The 22182-nt window shown below is 37.0% G+C and overlaps 1 protein-coding gene across 1 annotated transcript in view; it reads right to left on the bottom strand.

Annotated features, from left to right (window-relative positions):
- pamr1b (peptidase domain containing associated with muscle regeneration 1b) overlaps positions 1-22182 on the bottom strand; it is a 71758-nt gene that overhangs the window by 16226 nt on the left and 33350 nt on the right. The window contains exons 5-8 of the mRNA XM_016481535.1: positions 17009-17226; positions 3843-3950; positions 2256-2426; positions 1947-2135 (exon numbers count right to left, since the gene is read on the bottom strand). Of these exons, the coding sequence (XP_016337021.1) occupies positions 1947-2135; positions 2256-2426; positions 3843-3950; positions 17009-17226 (686 nt within the window). The remainder of the gene's footprint in view (positions 1-1946; positions 2136-2255; positions 2427-3842; positions 3951-17008; positions 17227-22182) is intronic.

Here is a 22182-nt window from a genome sequence, read left to right as displayed (position 1 = left end):
ATGGAGATCAGTGTTTGCTTTAGTTGGGCTCTTGACCCTTGACTTCGTGTGTTAGATCTCTCTCTGCAGCAATGCATGTTGTGTTGTAAAGCCATAAGATCAGTGCTGTGCAGTGAACAGCTGTTAGTTTTTTTTCATGTGATGAGATAATCATCGGGGGACAAACCTGTTAACGTCTGAACTAGCTTTTTTTTTTTTTCTTTTCATTTATATGTTTAGATTTTGAATATCCAACCTTGCTAAACTACAGCATGCAATGAAAGTGCTGCTGTAATAGTTATATTGAATTAATTTTAAGTCTATTTAACACATATAAATATTGAACTCTAGTATTAATGAGACACACACAGACATCAAGAACCAGCATATGAATCTCAACAATGGTGACAATCAACAAAATGCTTCATGCTGCAATGCATGCTGGGTAACACCATAGTAAAACCTCCCATCATGCACTGCAGCATGATAATTATTGTCACCACTGTTAAGGATAGTATGATAAGTGTTCATGTCTAAAAGCCTGAGCGATACAGTTCTTCTTTTTTCCAATATTTAAGCATTGTAGTGGTATTTGTTTAATAGGACTTTTTTGCAGTTCTGTAACAGCTGAATGTCAGTCAATAAACTGAAGAGTGACACTTTCACTTCTCAAGTGAGTTAAAAGCAGAAAGTGTAAGTTGCTTCCTCAAGCGTTTAATTCAGTAATGTGCAAATGCACAAATGTTTGTTGTAAAGCAATACTGTAATTGCTTAAAAACAAACCATTATGAGTTATTAAAAAGGTCAAGAGCCCAACTAAAGCAAACACTGATCTCCATGATGATTTTAACCAATAAAACATCAACACCTGTTCCTCTGTAATTCTCAGTAACAGCAGGTGTTCATCACTAAACCACAATCATCATTTAATTAGTCACTTAATTATCTCATTAACTTATCTTTGGCTTTGGCTGTAAGTTGTGTTTCTCTGTTCTTGTTTCTCTTTCCTTCAGTGATTCTGCTTGTTAACAGGTGTTCATCACTAATGCTCAATCCTCATTTAATTATCTCATTAACTTCATCACCGCTTCAGTGTCACTTCAGCACTCTGTAGTGTGGACACATATAAGTGCTCTTTAAAACTGAGGATTTTGCTGTGGGATTAAAGGGGTTAAATGTGTGAGATGAAGAAAATATATAATAGAAGAAATATATTTTTAACAGAAATATACTGTTAATTTAATTTACGGAAGCAAACTGTAAAAAAACTGTAGATTACTGGCAACCACGGCTGCTGGTATTTCACCGTAAAATCAAGAAAAGAAAACAGCAAAATACTGTAAAACCTAACAGTCAACTTCCTGTTGTGTTTTGTGGGTCACCATTGTGCTGGAGAGCAGAGCCTGTGTTTAAGTAAAGGACGGACAGAGAAGAGCTGATGTTATACTGCTTGTTGTTTTATTTAAAGGCAGTAACTGTGTAGTTACTGATGCAGTGTGAATCTCTTCAATAATTTCAATCACACATGAATGTGTGCTGCTGTTATCTGCAAAAGATTTGAGTTGATGCTGTTAATCAGTAGATTTTTCTTCATGGATTTAAGCAAAATAGTTATTAAGACCAATATGTTTGCGTTACTTAAATGTTATAAATATTATTTATAAACAAATGCCAATTGGCCAAATTAAGTGCAGTCGGTTTCTGCAAATAAAATGAGTTAACTCAAAGGTTTGCATATTAACGTTGTATCAGTTAATGAAATACAGTTTTTCACTGTAAATTTAAACAGTTCTGTAAACCCTAAAATGTTGCTACCGTATTTTTCACGGTAAAGTTCTGGCAACTATAGCTGCCCGTATTTTACCGTAAATTTAAAGGATTTTTTTTTACAGTGTAGCTATCCACAGAAGTGTGCAATGCTCAGGACCAAGAGCTACTAAGTCATTGTATTGTAAACAGTTTAGTACCTTTGACACAGGTTGGTGCTGTCCCACTCCAAGTGTTATTGCCCAGACAGGTTCTCTGAGGGGTTCCATTCAGTTTGTATAGCTTATAGCAGAAATACTGTACAGCAATAAGTACATCATTTGGTCCATAAACGAGGAAGTGATCACCATGCTCTGGCTTTGGAGGAATGCCGCAGTTTTGGTCAGGCACTGATGAAAAGATACAGTCACGCTTCAACTATGATCAAATTAATTTTAACCCAAGTACAATGACTCAATTTTAAAAAGTTGTTTCTTGTTATATCTTATAATGAGTTTTTAGCTGCTTACCACACTGTGGACTTGGTGTACTCCATGACCCATCCAATAAACAGGTGGCCATCCTGAAACCCTTTAATGTGTATCCAGGGTCACACTGGAACACAGCATGTCCTCCAACCCTTACATCCAGATGCTCTGCAGTCCCGTGGGCTGGAACCGAAGGCCTTCTGCACTCAAGCACTGGGAGATCATACATACATACACAGGGCTCGGCATTAACGCTTGTCCACTTTCCCACGTGTCTGGGACAAGTAGCTTGATTAAAATGTGAATAACAAAAAATAACCAGGAAAGCACCGAGACTTTAGCCACGAAAAACTTTCGTGTGTAATGATTCTGATTGTATTACATTAGGTGTAAAAATGGTGACTGAAAATTGACAAGGTCACACTACTTGAGGCTTGCGCAGACAAACTGTGTGTGAGAGAGAAACTTGAGGAGAAATCAAAACAAACAAGCGCAACACAAAAGCAACACCACACAGCCAAGAGTGATGTTTTCCCGAATATCAACACGATTGCAATGTGACAATGATTTTATACAAAGTAGTTCAATAAACAAGAAGTTGATATTAAGTGAGTTACACTTTAGACATGATATTGACTGTTTTTGCTCTATTTTGCCAACAAAAATAGCTTCAATCAAAGCCACAGCAGATCTGTTGTGCATCTCTGAGCAACACAAGTGTTTTGTTACTAAATGATTCAGCGTTTTTGAACAAACTGAGTGTCAAGAAAGGCACCTGCTTAATTCTTGAATAAATTAACTGTTTAAATGAATCGAATGAATGACTCAACAACTCACTCATTAAGACAGTCACGTGCTGCCACCTACTGGTGGTTTGGTTTCATATTTAATTTAAGAATTTGATGTGATAGATGACACATACAGTACTGTACATTTAAAAAAAGTTAGGGGGAAAATGGCCCTTTATAAAAGGTAAAAAAGTGTCCTAGAAATCAATTTAACATTATAATAATATTAAGAATAAAATACTTTTTTTTTACAAGTGCATGACTGATTTACTTGTCCAAATCACAAGCACAAAAGAAGCCCTGCATACATCTGTTACATGCTATGGTATAAAAGTGTGATGGAACACATTCTGTTATTTATTTATTTAGCACCACAGTGTGGCAGTATGATCAAAAATGACATTGATAACTCTGAACTGTTTTCTTAGTGGTTGGTTCAGGTCATGCGACTCTTAGGTTAGAGGTTAACCAGTAAATGACTGCAGTATTCTAGATTCTCTCCATGCAATTAGCCAGAAATTGCTCCTCTCCCTGTTTGCCTCACATGTGCCTTGGAGAGCCTTCGCTTTTTTACAAAAAAGAGAAAAGAAGTGGAAAAGAGCATAACATTAAAGAATTTCCTTTTCTGAATCCTGCTAGCTGAATAAAAAGTGTATACACGGCATGAATTTGTCTTGTAAGGGTAGTAGTATAAACAAGTGTTAACACATTTTAAACAAAACAACAGCAGCAGCAGGAACAACAAATTAGCTGCAGTTTGAGTCTAGACTTAACCTCTGGTCATTTCTGTTTATGGATAGAATTAAATTGTTAATTTATCTCTTAAAAAGACTGTTCTCACCATGTTCACATCTCTTTCCAGTATATCCAGCCAGGCAGGCGCAGTGGAAGGAGTGAGAGGAGTCTACGATGCAGGTGCCATCATGCAGACATGGAGAGGATATGCATTCTACACAAATAAATTTACACATCACTGATTCAGTTCCAACAATAATACATTATGAATTATATACACATGCCTAAACACACATAGCAATATATAAATATATTTGTTATGTTCAATTTACAAGACAACAAGAAAATACAAGATAACAAGATTTGTTTTCTTGAGAGGCCAAATTGCATATAGTACATGCATTGGGGCTTTCAAAGGATATTGTCAAGGGTTATCTTTTTGGACTTTTTATCTTTTGTTTGTTAATAAAACCTACAAATAAATTAATATTTATTATTATAAATTCATATTTAGATTAAAATGTTTCCCTCATTTGAACCCTGTGACATGCAAAGATCGCAGGTGGCCACAAATTATTGTTGTACAAAATTGACAGCATGTTAAAACATCATACTTATTCTTGATCTGGACAAACTGTGTATCATTAAGAAGATTAAAGACTCCAGCTTTGATATTTGACCACTGTGACAGTAATTTCTTTATTTAAGGAGTGCAAAATAATCAATCTGTAATTTATGATATTTTGAGTTAAATAACAACATTTAATAACAATATAACAATAACAATATTTTATTTTCCCCATATTTCTTTATTTCAGGTGACTGCAATACCCACATATTCAACTTCTGTTTTAACATTTATGTTACTGATTGAGAAAACTGGTTGATCATGCAAAGCAAGAATTTCACACAGATTAATATTTAACATAACACGCTTTAGAAAACTGATTGATTGAATCTAGTGCTGTAACAATTTGGTTTTAATTTTTCAGAACAAAGCTGTATCATCTGCAAATTGAGTTATAATCTGTTTCCTCAGTATGTTAAAACCTTCAGATCCACTATTTCTTACCATAATGGACAATAGTTCAGCCAGCATTATAAATAGTAAAGGAGAGCTGTTGCAACCTTGCCTAATGGCCCTCCTGACTGAAAATCTTGAGCAAGTGCCATGTTCTAAAGATACACAGCTCTTAATATCATTATAGATTTGTGAATTTCTGTCCAGAATCTAAATGATTTAAAGCTTCTATAAAAGAATGTTTTACAGAGTCAAAGGCTTTCTAGAAGTCTAGAAATACGATGAAGCCCTTCTCAACATATGTATCACTGTAATCAATGAAATCTCCCGATAATAATTTGTAGCCAATGTTGAGAAGTTTAATGGCTCTTAAATGATCTAAAAACCTTTTATCTTTGCCATGTTCAGGAATAAGTATTATTAGGCTTTGCTTCATGCTTGTTTATAACCCTTTCCTCTCTACGCATTCTTGAATCGCTTTGAAAAACATATATCTGTCTTTCCAAAAGAACCTATACAATTCAGCCGTGAACCCACCAGTACCAGGGGATTTATTTAAAGACAGTTTCAAGCTCACCTTATCCAGTTCCTCTATTTTTCGACCAGACTCACACAATTCTTTAAATGGATCATCATTTTTGGGAATGAAGTCCTGGTAACACCTTAGTACAGGGACATTGGTATCTCACTATTAACTAGTTGGGTAGCACTTTATTTTGATGGTCCATTTTTAGCATTCTGTTGACTATAAGTAACCTTGCACCTACATGTCAACTAACTCTCATTAGAGTAGACTATCTGCTTAATATCTGCTAACTCTTCATTGTGAATGACAGACATTCCAAGTACGTCAGCTTATTCTAACCCTAACTCTACCACTCTATTAATACTCTACTAACACTCTAATGAGAGGTGGTAGATATGTAGGCACAGTGGTACTTACCATCAACAGAATGTGTTAAAGGGACCATCAAAATAAAGTGAAACCACTAGTTGCTTGTTAGCATGCCTATTAATAACGTCTGTTTATTAGTACTGGCCTATTGGCACCGGCAGAGGAGCCTTGCAGTTCTCAAGGATCTGTGCTCCTATGTAGACCTTTTTCTTCGTTTCTCCATAGAGGGCGCCATAGCGGCGAGTGACTTCCTGTAGGATGCTTCAAACTTCTGTTTAGTAATTGCCGTCAGCTAGAGGACGTTAGCGGTAATGGCAAATCGTGGAGGCTCTGGGAAATTTTATGCGGTAAAAGGCTGTCACAATAGCTACAGAAAACTCAAAAACATTCTCGATCAAGAGTGTTATGAACACAAGTCAACAATACAAGCAGAATGTCAATATCCAAGACCATTAAATTGCACAGGATGCCCGTAACGTCCACGTATGCGCCTTCCACTTTGTGGACAGATAACCAACGACAGAAAATACCCATCCCAAACTTTGGCTTGGATATGATCGCCCATTAAGAAAGAAGAGAAGACGACGAATGTGTCCAGACAAAGGTGAGACTATTCACTAATGTTATTTACACGGCTAACATGCTATTGGGTCTGCACAATTAACGTTAATCGAAATGCGGCTTATGATTCAGTCTTTTCAGTATGTCTGGACGACCAAGTTCCTAGGTGGTTGTCCTGCATCTTCAATAAACAAGCTACAGGTAGTCCAAAATGCAGCGGCTAGAGTCTTTACCAGGTCAAGAAAATATGATCATATTACCCCAATTTTACCGTCTCTGCACTGGTTACTTATTAAGCTCTATATCAGTTACAAAATATTATTACATACCTATAAGGCCCTTAATGCTTTTTCGCATTTGGCTCCCAAACTCTGGAATAGCCTTCCTGATAACGTTCGGGGTTCAGACACACTCTCTCTTATCTCTTTAGACAAGGATTAAAATTATGCATCTTATAATTTGTACTGCAGTTATATCTGATCAAATGCACATTATTATTCTTTTATACTGCTTTTATCCACTGCTCCGGGTGTGTGTTCACGGTGTGTGTTCACTGCTGTGTGTGTGCACTTTGGATGGGTTAAATGCAGAGCACTAATTCCAAGTATGGGTCACCATACTTGGCCACATGTCACGTCACTTTCACTTTCACTTTTGCTTGGGTTAAACAAATCATCTTTGCTTGGTTGGAACAGCAGCTACGCTAATTATGTCTCTATTTGTTTCTCTGTTTTTGCCACAGGATTGACATCCCATGGTAACTAGGATTTACACAAGTTTCAGTCTGGATCCAGAACACCTGAGAAGAGATAATGGCAACCCCTCAGAGGACCTCAGATGATGCAACCATGAAATAACATACAGAAATACCAAATTTTGCTATAAGTTTGATTGCATCATATAATAATTGCTGTTAATAGTGTTCATCGTCTGTTTGATTACGTCTTTAATAGATTTTTCCGTACATTTCTGCCATATGTACATTAACTGACAGTCACCACTGATAAGCTACTAATAAATATTGTAGAAACTTAATTTTCTATAAAGTTGCTTTGTATCTTGAAAAGCGCTATACAAATAAACTTGAATTTAAATTGAATTGAATGTGTGCTTAAATGTCTTTAAGGGTGCTTTCACACTTGGTTCGATTGCTCCCCCCTGCCCCCGTTGGACTGTGTTCACATTATATTATTTGGGTCCGAACTGCGGTTCGTTTGCGTCATCAAGCCAGCAGCTGTTTACACTGTTGCTTAATAACGATGGCACAGGAGAAGACGGCAAAATGCGTAGCAAGGCTCTCTTCAAATTTATATTTATGTTTTTTAACCATTGGTTTTGTTTCCAAAGCTTCAGTACATAACGGCACTTACGTCTGCCTTACGAATGCGAATGTACTGCAAATGCTCTAAAGTACTCTGAAGGTGAACAGAAATGAGATATACAGCTCTCTGCTTGCAGCGCGTCAGTCACGCTCATCAAGAAAGTGAGTGAAACACACACAAATACACATTTTTTATAAAATAATACGTCATTAATAGCGATTCACTTCCGTGATTTGGTACGATTGCGTTCACATCAGCAGCATCAAATAATACGTCATTAATAGCGGTTCACTTCCGTGATTTGGTACGATTGCGTTCACGTCAGCAGCGAACCGTACCGGAGTTCACTTGAACCGTACCCCAGACCACCCTTTTTAAGCGGACTCAGGTACGGTTCGCACCCGAGTTCGGAAGACCGCGTTCACATAATCCAAACGTACCGAACTCTGACATCAATTGAACCCGGGTGCGCACCAAAAGTGCTAGTTTGAAAGCACCCTAAGAAACCAGCATTTCATTCAGTATTTAAGTATATTCAAGTACATTCAATATATATTCAGAGTTTAAACATAAATGTGTTATGAAAACAACATGTTGTTGCAGTGTTTTCACTGTCTGATTCAAATCAGATAATTAAAAGTGAAGTCTGATTCATTTAACATATCTTTATCGGCTGACTCGTATGTTTTTTGTGACCCTGGACCACAAAACCAGTCAATAAAGGTCCATTTTTTTAAAATTGAGATTTATATATAATCTTGAAGCTGAATAAATAAGCTTTTCATTGATGTATGGTTTGTTAGGATAAGAAAATATATGGCTGAGATACACTCAAAAAAATACACAAACATTTTTTTAATTTAACACCATTGTATTAGATTCCTCATTCAAACACAGTTGCATTGTGTTAAACTGACTTGAAACAGTTATGCTTTGGTTCAACTAAATGTATTCAGTTTGAAAGAACATGTGTCAATTAAGTAGGTCAAAATAGCATTTGGTGCTTGTTCCGTTTACTTAAATCAAGTTAACCTAACACAATTATTTTCAACCACATTACTCCAATCCATTTGAGTTAAGATACATAAATGAATTTAGTTGTGTAGAAAAATCTTTATATAATCTAGGAACAGGATTTCCACTTCCCATCATGCTTTGCACGGGGCTGGATATAGTAAATGTTCAAATAAAATATAATTTTAAATATAATAAAATAGTTATTTTATGCATCTTTTCTCAAGATGATACAATGAAGATACATATTAATGTTTAATGCTCTTTTATGTTTGTATTTAAAATAGTTTCTGGTATGTTAGTGTTTTTGGGGGGTTACCATTGTGGTGAAGTGTAGAGCATGTGCTTGGGTTGAGAACCTGCTAACAAGAGTTAAAGTTGTATTAATAATAAAAAACAAACAACCAGTTGGGACATTTCATGGATGTAACAACCATCTTTTGGCTAACTCCTAACAATCAGAGCTATATGTAGCTTGTTTAGTATGCTACAAATAGCAGTTGCATCATTATTTGAACATGGTTGTTCATATTTACTCTATTCTGTTTAGTTTATCATACATTATGTATTTGAGTAGAGATAACATGTTTCTGTTATATGGAACATTTAACAAAATAATATCCAGAAGTATTTGCTCATAAACTCATTTCGGTTTATAAAATGTGGAAAGTCAGCATTTTGTCTTTCATAATGCAAATTAAAAGTGTTTAAGTGCTAAACTAAAATTCTGCATTATTATATCCCAAAAATGAATTAGTATAAACATTTTTAGTAATTAACTATTTTCTAAAATTTCTAAAAATCAAATATAAATCTAAAAAAATCACCCTTTTCGAAATAGAAACTCACCCTGTACCAAATAATAGCCCAGCTAATGTTAGATGCTTCAATGTATTATGCCTTGTCTGTATTTACAGGAGCTGGTGTTTACGAAGACCACTCTGGAATGGATGAGCTGAGACCTGGAGAAGAGAGTCTTGCATCTGTGCCCAGTCCCAAGCAATCAGATGTTGATGACCACAGCTGTTTATCTAAAAACGTTGCCTCTGTTGGAACACAGTGGGAAGACCACATCTTCGAGGAGCATTGTTACATCAAGAGACAACACAGTGTAACTTATGTAAACCAGTCAACACAGTGCGATACTTTCAAGCCTCCTATTGTGATGAATGACCATGACTTAAATCTGTACCCCGGTCTCCCAGTCCACATATTTCATACCCTCGTAGCTGTTCTGCATTCCCATGGGAATCTGGCTTACCAGACTGAAATTGAACAGCAAATCTTGCTCACACTAATTAAACCTGTTGATAGAAGATCTAGCCATTCAATTCCATATATCAGTGAGTCAAGTGAGCAGGATCATTTATTTTTGGATTGACACCATGGCTGTAGTCTTGAAGGATCTGATACCATGGCTCCCCAAAGAAACAATCAGGGCCACAACAACAGAGGCATTTAAGAAACATTTATTATTAATAACCTTATTAATAAAGCATAGTGACAAGCAGAATAGCCCAGAATATGAACGTAACCCAGTAAATTGCACTTTAAGCGTATCCCCCATAGAAAGAAAATATCTCTTTGGTTTTGAGACTTTAGTCTTTGCAACTTCAGGGATCTTATCTATTCACGAACAGCTTGTAACACTCCAAAGAGAAAGGAAAACTTGAAATCGCATCATATGACCCCTTTAATTAATGGACTAAGACAGTGGTATAAAAAGGCCGAATTCAGTAGGCTATACAGTTTATTAATAAATTATACATGAAAGCAGGTAAGCCCAGAAGAACAGAAGCATTTTTCTCCCATAAAGAAAACACGGCTTAATGAAGACGGTAATAAAAAAGACTAAATATGCTATAGAAAATATAAAAAATATATTCTGTGTACATGCAAGCAGATGAGCCCATATGAGCTGAATTGCATGATAAGCATTTTCTACCCCATAGAAAACCGCGCTTAACGTGGTTTAATATAAGAAGACGGTGATATAAAAAGCCCAAATTTTATATTTTATTAAAAATATACTACAGGCAATCAATGCAGTAATCTATTAAGCCAGTGGTTCTCAAAACTTTTACAATGGCGTACCCCCTAGGGCATTTAGCCTAACATTCTTCTGAGTTAGACCGCAGTCACACCTTTTCCATTAAGGGACAATATTTGCCCCCTTAAATTGATTTACAGGTGCATTTTTACTGTTATAGAGGCAACGTTTTTCTAGCCTTATTAATTGTATGTCATGTTTTATGTCATATTCTTGATATTCCATTAAGTGTATTATTAATAATATAATAAATAAAGCAAATAAATAATAGCAAAACGAAGTGATACTTGTAGATTCAAAACTAAAATCGCCAGTAGGTGGCTGCAAGTCAATGAGCAAGGTGTCGCATCATTCATTTATTCATTCATTAATTCATTCAGTATTATGACATGTTAGTCTTGTTTGTGAGCAGAGCGCTGCTTTGTGTGCATCCGTTACCGGGGAAACATCCATCTCTACCACTCCAACAACGCCTCCTGCTGCCAGAGAATTAATTTGCATATATATGCCACAAATAGAGTGTAAGTCTGTGGGAAACACTGGACTATGGTATATATAAATTCAACTGTATAACAGTTTCACTGCAATTCATGTTATAAAGTTAGAATTAAAGAACAATAAACATAATACATATGCACTTATCTGTACATGGTAAATGCAATTATTTTTAAGCGATTGTTGACATCCTATCTAAAACGTGATTTAGCCAAAAAAAAAAATAAATTACGTTACCATTCTAATATGTCTTGCAATATCCGTGCATGCAAAGGGTCTGCGTGATCCTCTTGCTCAATATTCTCGGGGTCTGAATCCGGCTCAAACTGATATGGCAATATTGACGCCATCCTTAACTATACCGGAGCAGATGGAACTTGCTGCTTTGGCAAGGGGCGGGGCAGTACTGAAACACCGTCTAAGCTGTTCGCCAATCACAAAGCACTGGGACAGCTAACCAATCACAACATATTTAATTTTTTTCGGAAGGCGGGCCTTCATCAAACCCGGAACTAATCGAGCCGTTTGTGCCAGGCTGGGGAGAAAGGTATCGGAATATTGTAAATTATGTGAAAAACGTTTTTCGAACCACCAAGCATGAGAGCATGTTCTAGTACACCCCCAAAACAAATTCAAGACTTTGTAAAAGAGCATAATAGGAAACACTAAGAGCAAACACTATAATGCTTTAAAATAAAACATTATAGTGTGAAAAATAAATATGTTGCATTTAAACAGCATGGTTAATAATACCATTTGTAAAGTGAGAAAGAAAGTCTAATCTGTTGTAAAGATTCTGTGAGACATTTGTTGCACCTTGTATAAGAAGTACTTTAGTTGCAAACAACCTTATGACAACTAATTTTCAGTCTAATATAGGTCTAATTCATAAAGAAAAATCTCTGTAAGCGTCTTGCATTAATCATTAAAATTATTTAAAGGTTTGAAAGATCTAAAAATCTACAAAACTTAACTTTTTTGTTAAAATGAAAGTTACATCATTTTTTAACCATACTACTTTCCATCATCTCGTAGAGATACCTAGTGGGAAAAAAACAAATAGCTAAAAGTGTGATGCTAAAAGTATTTTTTTTTTTGTAAAAGGTTTGTATGCAACATCGTAAAAAGTTGAAATGTTTAACTGCAGGGGCTGTTTTAGTGTGTGTGTGTGTGTGTGTGTGTGTGTTTGTGTGTATGTTTGTTTTTATGTGAGTGTTTGTGCACATGTTTGTGTGTATGTTTGTGTTTGAATGTATGTTTGTGTGTTTGCCTATGTGTTTGTGTTTTTGCTGTATGTTTGTGTTTGTGTGAGTGTTTGCGTGTATGTTTGTTTGTGCATATTTGTGGTTGCATGTATGTCTGTGTTTCTGTGTATGTTTGTGTTTGCGTGTATGTGTGAGTGTTTGTTTTTGCGTGTATGTTTGTGTAGATATAACAAATTTAACTAAAATGAAGTAAAATGGAACACAATTTCCCTACACCATAGACCGTTTGTTAAAACAACCATATTTTCACCAATCTATTTATTTGACCTTGTTGTCATCGTCTTCTTTATCTATAATCTGATCCTGAACATCAGAAATTACATTCACCTAATGCTGTGTCAGATGTTTACGTAAATTCTCCAGATGTGTCGTAAAAAGGTTCAATACACATTGTTTGACCACTCACTGAACTTTAGCCTGAACTTTTGGCAAAGTTCACCAGGATACACTTGCGGGTGCATACCATAAAATGGATGGAATGGATATCCTTTGATCACTGAACATTTTGTCTGACACAACACCAGAGTTCAAAATGCCAGATCCCTCAAAACTCATTAGATTGCAAATGAGTCGCAACCCCAGAAACAGGTTTAGATGTTTTTAATAATTTTTTTTTTTTTTACAACCTTGGCTGATCTGAAATTGACGCATCACCGATTCTGCCTCCCATCTTCAAACCTTCTCTCGTTTTATTGTGGTGCGTGAGCCGCGATATTTAGCATTTCGTGTGATGTTGTAAAAGTTTAGACAGTGTACGTCTGTTTCATCTGATAACAAGTCTTACAGGTGGAAAATCAAAGAGTAATCCTCTCTTATTTTCCTGATTTCATCTTGATATTTTAACTAACCTACGTGTAGCCTACGCGTTCAAACTGTTATACGCAAACAACCTATGGGTCCTTATTAATACACCTTAATACATCATTAATACACACACATGTGAGTGTTTCTGTGAATTGTGGGGACTTTCCATAGACTTCTATTGTTTTTATACTGACCAAATAATATTTTCTATCCCCTAACCCCATCCTAACCCTAAACCTTCCCCTTACAGAGAACCTGTTTGCATTAGGCGCGTTTCCATTACAGATTTGCGCAAAATTTTGGCCGATATTTTATAAATGTCGATAAAAAAGTATTGCGAAAGGACGGCGTTTCCATTAACCAATGCTATGCGACTAAAACGTAACCTTTTGCCTCTCGCGATAAGTCATGGCAACAAATTTTGGTGGGATTTTGACGAGTCATGACAACGGATTTTGGTGGGATTTTGACGGATTTTGGCTATATTTATTCAAAGGAGGCTTATGCGTGTTTCTTTACAGAAGCAGCAAAGAAAGCCGCTTCAGAAACGTGCGTGGCGCGGCTGGAATAAACCATAGACTGTATAAAAACATAAACACAAGCACTGAGTGTCCGTAATCAGCTTCAGTGACCGTATCAGAGCCGCCGTTTTTGCGAAATTGACGCGTTTCCATTAGGCGTATTTTCAATTCGCAATTTCAATTTGCGCAATGTGAAGGGTAATGGAAATGCGCCTATTGTTACATTTTCAGATAAACATCATTTACTATTTGTAATAATTTTTTTCAATGTCAAAATTTCAGGTTTTACTATCCATTGTGGGGACATTTGGTCCCCACAATGTAGCATAAACAAGTACACATGCACTGTGAGCTGTAAGGTCTTATATAGACAGGTGTGTGGCTTTCCTAATCAAGTCCAATCAGTATAATCAAACACAGCTGGACTCAAATGAAGGTGTAGAACCATCTCAAGGATGATCAGAAGAAATGGACAGCACCTGAGTTAAATATATGAGTGTCACAGCAAAGGGTCTGAATACTTAGGACCATGTGATATTTCAGTTTTTCTTTTTTAATAAATCTGCAAAAATGTCAACAATTCTGTGTTTTTCTGTCAATATGGGGTGCTGTGTGTACATTAATGAGGAAAAAAAATTAACTTAAATGATTTTAGCAAATGGCTGCAATATAACAAAGAGTGAAAAATTTAAGGGGGTCTGACTACTTTCCGTACCCACTGTATATATTAGAGATGCACCGATTGACTGGCCAGTGATCGGAATCGGACGGTTTTTTGCATGACCGGCCCGGATCGGTGACCAGCCGGTCAGTCTCACATCTTGTCGATTCCGAGCCGATCCTTTTATTGCCAGTGGCGCCGGCAATGATGTCACAACCACGCACACACTCACAGTCACGTGTAAACATGTCATTTCGCATGAGAATGATTCTAATTTTAATTGAATTTAGTGTAAACGGCGACTGATAATGTGTTTATGTCGTGCCAGATGAGGCTTGCACAGCTTGAGTGAGTGTGTGAGAAAGACAGCACACATACTCAAGTAACTCACATAAACTTATAGATGCATTCTGCGGTAGAAAAAAAAAAGATATTTACAAAATATGATTTAGGTAAGCAACATTTATACGGCCATGAAGTTTCCCCGAATATCAATATCAACACGATTGTATCGTGTTATACAATAGTATTTCAATAAACAATAAGTTAAAATTAAGTGACTTAGATTTTAGACAAAATATTGACTGTTTTTGCTCAATTTCACTAACGAAAATAGTTCCGATCAAAGCCACAGCAAAACTGTTGTGTGTCTCCAAGCAACACAGCGGTGTTTCGTTATTGAATGAATCCACATTTTGGAATGAATCGAGTGGGGCTCTCTGATCACTGTTTGGTTCATCTTATACCGACCTACAGGCAGAAACTGAAATCACCTAAACCTGTATCAAGGACTGTAAAAAGATGGACTAATGAAGCAGAGCAGGATTTACAAGCTTGTTTTGACCTCACTGATTGGAGTGTTTTTGAAGCTGCAGCCACCAATCTGGACGAGCTCACAGAGACTGTAACATCTTATATCAGTTTCTGTGAAGATATGTGCATTCCTACCAGGACTCATTTAACTTACAACAACGACAAACCATGGTTCACTGCAAAACTCAGACAGCTCCGTAAGGCCAAAGAAGATGCTCGCAGGAAGGGGGACAAAGTCTTGTGTAAACAGGCTAAATACACACTGGAACGAACGAGTTCTATTGCAGGTTTGAAAAAACACCCCACACCCGCCCTGAACACCTCTCCACACAACCATTAACACCTGCAATCCCCCTCTCCCCCACACCTGCACTTCAAATCAGTGAAGATGATGTGCGCCAGGTCTTCCGGAAGCACAAAAGGAAAAAAGCAGACCTGAAGGACATTACTGGACCCTTGCTGGATCCTCTTCAGTTTGCCTACAGAGCAAACAGGTCTGTGGACTATGCAGTCAACATGGGACTGCATTACATCCTGCAACATCTAGATAGACCAGGAACTTATGTGAGGATCCTGTTTGTGGACTTCAGCTCAGCTTAACAAAGTAAGCAAACCACCAAACTAACTCCACCAAAACCACCTCCATCTATCAGTGGATCACCAGCTTCCTGACAGACAGACAGCAGCCCAGACACAGGAACAGTTTCTTCCCTCAGGCAATCCATCTCATGAACACTTGACAATAACTGTGGAACACACACTATTTATTCACTCATACATTTATTTATCTAACACACATACTCGGTCTACATTTCAATTTGCACATAATATGCCTGTACATACAACTGTCTATTGTTATATACCTGTACATACAATTGTCGATTTGTATATTGCATTCCTTATTTACTTGTTCTATATTTTATTTTATTTATTTATTTATTTTTTATCTGTGTTTTTGTTCTGTTACTGTCATTCTGTTGCATTGTGGAAGCTTCTGTCACGAAAACAAATTCCTCATATATGTAAACATACCTGGCAATAAAGCTTATTCTGATTCTGATTCTGAAATTTTGCAGTGTAAATGCATTTATGGCACCTCAGCTTCAGCAAACTGTCTGTTTAAATGCATCTAACACCACTTGAGATGCAGCTTCTGTTTCCTCAGCAGCAGAAATATAGAGTTTGTTAATACTAATTTGAAATTTAATTTTAATGATAACAACTCTACAGTTTCTTATTATTCTAACTGAATTAATTGAAACAGTAAGAATTTGATGTGAAAGATGACATTTAATAAGGTTAGGGGGAAAATGACCATTTATAAACATAGTGGGAAATTACATCTGTTTTGTTACATACAGCAACTCATTCTAAGTTAACTATTTCTTCCTCTTTCCAGTCACAGAGCACTTTATTTTAAGAGCTGTTTAAGTGAGAGAAAATCTGTAACTTAGTCCAGATTGGGGGAATTGTAATGTTTAATAATTAATTTTATTATGTAAATAATTTTTGCGTTGAAATTTGCATAGATTTTTGTTTGTATATGCTGTGAATTATAGTTCTTAGAAAGAAAATCGGAATCGGCAAAAATCGGTATCGGCAGGCCACACACATATTTTCAATTGTGTATATATAAAAAATATTTTGACAGTTTAGTTGAATAATTGAATAACTGATGTCAGACAAACACAAAATTATATATTTGCAGACTAGCACATTGTTAGTTGTAATGCAACAACATATGCTTTGCACTGAAAGAAAGAGATGAAAGAGATTAGATGACTTGATCCATGCCCTGACCTGAAAAATTAACTGTATTCATAGAGAGCAAACTGATAATACTGTCTTACCTGAGCTCTCCTGAAAGATGGCAAAAAACCCATCAAAGTTCTTGTAACCATCTGAGATGAAAAGAATGTGCAAGGAATTGCCAGTGCTTTTGATTGGAGGTGGTCGCTCATTTCCACAATAACGTCCAATCACACGTGAGTTCAAGCTCTCTCCATCCCTCACTTCAACATAGTCATACTGACAGCTGTGGTCAAACTCCAAACTGAGCATCATGAATCTGAGATAAAGAAAATGACAAGTTCAGGTGATTAGGATATGATCCAGGTGTCAGGATATGCAGTGCTTGTGTGATGATATACAGTCTTAGTAAAGTAATGAAGATTAGAGAAGTCTCCACAACTAAGCTTTCGTGATGACCTGCAAGGTCAGTAACACAGATTATGTAGATAGGTTTGCATGGTTATCCGTTTGTTTGTTTATTTATTCATTCATTCATTAATTAATTAAAATTTACATCAGTAAATCTGGTCCAAAAATGTCTAGGTTACATAATTCACTGCTACTAAGTAGTGGGAGTGAGACTCTATTGTTGTTGTCAGGGAATATCAGACTCTGAGACACAATTGTAGTAATACGGCAGTGGATGTGTTAGGGAGAACAGATTCAGAGAACAACAGAGGAATTTTGTTAACATGGTTTTATTAACAGCAATGAGCAAACACACAGGTGGGAAAGATGGCAATATGCAACACAGGTCAAATCAGTCAAGTCACCATTATTTATATACCGCTTTTTACAATGTAGATTGTGTCAAAGCAGCTTTACACAGGTGAGAACAGAGAAGAAAGGAGAACTTGGAACACTGGTGTAGGATATGCTGGAGCAATGAATTCAACGTATGTTGAGCGCAGCTAAGTAGTCGTGTTTCCGACTAGCCTGAGGCTGACGCATACACACTGAATCCGACTCAAAACGATGTAGTAAACAGTACATGCCAGACCAGTATGTAGTGTTGTAACTCTGCCACAGAGATACACTAAAAACGGTGAAGAAGACTTGGAGTATGCGCATAAACCTTGCGTGATGTATACCAACCCAACACAACAACAAGAAAAGCTAGTAAAGTTATGTAGCGTATCAGAGCGAATCAGACAATTTAAGATTCGATCAGACTGGTGTTGAAACAACCCAAAGAGCCAAATTCCATAAAGAGGCCCAGGATAACAAGACAACATCATAAATCTGACCACGATACCCTGGAGCCATGAGTCTGAAGCAAGTCCACCAACTAGCCGCTTTGAGCAGCTCACAGCATTACAACAAAAGAACACTTATTGATAATTCCAACTCAGGAAGGAGTTTAGGAAATTTGGGGCAAGTAAACACATCATGACCATCAAATGTAAATCCATGATGGAAATCATGAGGTCAAGGCTTCATTGGGTGGTTTCCCACACTCAAGACAAAGACCAGGCTCCTTCTAGACTTTTTGACCTTTTGTTCCTCACAGAACACATCCTCACATTCACAAAACAACACAGAGACTGTTTACACATATAAATGCAGCAAAATGATGCTCAAAGGACTTATGAACAAATATAATTCCTTTGCACAACTCCATATCATGTATGTAATCATGTTCTAATCACTCATTGTGTATGCCTTTTAATAACTATTTAATAGTTTATAGGTTTATATTTATGTTTGGTATGTATGAGTTTGAAGATACTTTCTTGAAACGTTTCTATCAATCAATTCTTTGTAAAATGTATCAGATTCTTGTTATAGAAACCACTGTGAGAGCGGGAAAATTCGGACCATGTGACTAACAAGATAACATGTTGATTTATGTATTGGGAGGAGAAACATAGTAACACCCTGAGCTAAAACAATGTCTAATTGGTCAAGACACCATTTGGTATGTGTCCAACAGCCGAGTTTAAAAACTCAGGACACCAGTAAATTTTGCTTTTGCCACCGCTTTTTGGTGCTTCTTTTGCCACTGCATTTTGCCGCTGCTCTGGCTTACATGCCAGCTGCTCCTCTATACACGATGAGAAAATTCATCTAGTCTCGTCGCCTTATTCTCTTAACTTCTTTACTTCAGTTCTTTTCTGTTGAGAGTTTTGTGTTCTGAGTTATGTTTTGATGCAAAGTCGTTTCTCCGAGTCCAACTCCGACTGTGCTCGCATCAAAACTTCAACCAGCCCACTGACTCCGCACCATTCGTCAGCCAATGCCCAAGACGTCACTCTGAATGAATACTGAACCTCCAGCCAATCAACAACCTTGGGAAACCCCTTTCTGCAATGACTACAACAAAGGGAACCCCCTACACAGTCAACGCAAGTACCTCCAGATTCTAGCTGAACTGAACATTTAATATAAACTCAATGCGAGGGTTAATTAAATGATTGATGGTTGTTCAGGTCTAATAGCCTCATTGAGAAACTCAATGCGAGGGTTATTTAAATGATTGATGGTTTTTCAGGTCTAAGCAATTGCACATATTGCTATAAACTTGGGATTTCACATTTTCACTCTCTTAAGCTCATTCTTTCCTCACTTTCTGTCTTTCTGCAACTTGTGTGAATGTGTGAGTGCATGCTTTTATGTGTTGGATTAGTTTATATGTCTTAGATTTATCCAATAAAGTCTTAATGAAGACTACAGAGGGTAGTCCGGACTGCTGAGCGAATCATTGGTTCAACCCTCCCTTCTCTTCAAGAACTGTACTCATCCAGAGTGAGCAAAAGGGCTGGCAAAATCACTGTGGACCCCTTACATCCAGCACACTCCCTCTTTGAACCGTTGCCATCTGGTCGACGCTACAGAGTCTTGTGTGAATGCGTGTGTTTATGTGTTGGATTAGTTTATATGTCTTAGATTTATCCAATAAAGTCTTAATTATATTGAAAAGAGAAGTATCTTGTTTCGCCTTACATATGTGGATCCTGTTAAGTTTACCTACAGAGCAAACAGGTCTGTGGACGATGCAGTCAAAATGGGACTGCATTATGTTCTGCAACATCTAGACAGACCAGGGACTTATGTGATGATCCTGTTCATGAACTTCAGCTCGGCCTTTAACACCATCATCCCAAACCTCCTACTTGACAATAACTGTGGAACACACACTATTTATTCACTCATACACTTATTTATCTAACACACATACTCAGTCTACATTTCAATTTGCACATAATATAACTGTACATACAACTGATATACCTTATATACCTGTACATACAATTGTCGATTTGTATATTTTTATTCCTTATTTACTTGTTCTATTTTTTTTTTTTTATTTATTTATATTTTTTATTATCTGTGTTTTTTTTTTTTTGTTCTGTCACTGTCATTCTGTGGAAGCTTCTGTCACGAAAACAAATTCCTCGTATGTGTAAACATACCTGGCAATAAAGGTCATTCTGATTCTGATTCTGATTCTGAAACTCTGGAACAATCTGCCCACTGTTCGGGAGGCAGAGACACTTTATCTAGATTAAACACTTTAAATCTAGATTAAAGACCCATCTCTTTAACCTGGCTTAAGCATAACACAATAACACATTTCTATAATTCAGATCTGTTAAAGGATTGTTAGGCTGCATTAATTAGGTCAACCGGAACCGGGAACACTTCCCATAACACCCTTAATGTACTTATTATCATAAGTGGGATGACATTTACGCTAATATTAGTCTGTCTGTCTGTCTCATTCTTATTCTGAGGGTCCTGACTGTATCCAGATCAGATGTTGGATCAGTACCTGTTGACCACAACAGCCCTGAATGTCAATGGAGACCACAACAATTAGTTGAGCCATAGAGACCTATCCCATGCACAGTTCTTGTAGACTAGACAGCTCAACAGCACAGAGCCTGTGGCCTACACACACACACACAGATACATATATATATATTAGGGGTGGAAGTGTATTCCATACATGTATTAGGATACATGTATTCGTACCGAACCGTCATAGTACGGACATCTCGGTTCGGTGCATGAGGCCTATTTTGTTCGGTTTCGGCTTCAGCCAAGAATATTCATTTCGGTGCATCCCTACTTACAATGAATACAGGCAATTCACCCCCAATCCAGAAAGGGGCACCCGCAGCAATGCAACACTGTTTGATAACCGGCCGCCAGCAGAAGAACAGCGAATGCCATGAGTTGTGCACTTGAAAACAAAAGGGCCTTTCGCACCGCGGGAAGCTTTTCATAGTACCAGAACTAATTGTGGAACTATCCACTTTTTGGCATTTTTGCACAGCCGGAACTGGGTGCGATTTTAGTACCGGACTGCCTTTTTCGAGAACCAAATTAGCTCCTACTCTGGAGCAGGGTCTAACCAGCACAACTGGTGCTACCCGTGATAAACATCGTGTCAACTTATTTCGCAAGTATGGAGAACAGCGATAGATGGACGGATGCTGAAGTGCAGGCACCTTTGAACATTTACGCAACGGAGGAACAAAACGTCATCCATCCTCCTGTTGTTAACGTTGTTCTTCTTTGTTTCCGTTGTTGAACGCCACGCACAAATGACATCGCTGTCAACCGGCTTACGTCACTTGCTAGTACACACTTTCGGTGTGAATGATAAAGGCTTGTGCACTCAACTGTTTGCGAAATGGAGCTTTGTGCTCGTGTATCATACCTCTCTCATTCGTCACAAATCCAAATATTACATGATATTTCCATATTTGCAATGTAACGTATCTGAATGCTAAACTATTATTTATTATGTAAATTATAGGCTTTGTACTTCAGTCGCGTTCCAACGGTGACACAGAGGCGGGCGCGCTGATATTTGTTTCACTGTATTTTATTTTGATAAAGTACCAACTGTGCTGTCACGTTAGGAATGCTGGAACTGATGTGTTGTGTGTGTGTGTGTGTGTGTGTGATAATCAACTTTAAACACTTATTGTCTTATTAATAATGCATCACTGTATAAAGGTCTGCTTTTATTTGTGTACACTCACAATGAAAACAAAACATTGTGCTTTTATAAAATAAAGAAAACAAATAGGATGTCGCTTTCTGCCATTTGAGTGTCCTTTCTGTGAACAAATTAGGCGTGTCACAAAAATGAACTGAAACTCAGCGTATATAGGACACGTTATGTGTCGCACTGTTTTTCCCTTGTTTATCAGTAAACTAAATCAAATAGATTTAAAGAATTTATTCCTTGCATGTATATATGTACTGCAGATTTTATATA

This window comes from Sinocyclocheilus anshuiensis, unplaced genomic scaffold (assembly GCF_001515605.1).
Source record: "Sinocyclocheilus anshuiensis isolate Anshui unplaced genomic scaffold, SAMN03320099.WGS_v1.1 scaffold749, whole genome shotgun sequence".
NCBI classification, from domain to species: Eukaryota; Metazoa; Chordata; class Actinopteri; order Cypriniformes; family Cyprinidae; genus Sinocyclocheilus; species Sinocyclocheilus anshuiensis.
This window is presented reverse-complemented; position numbering and strand designations above follow the sequence as displayed.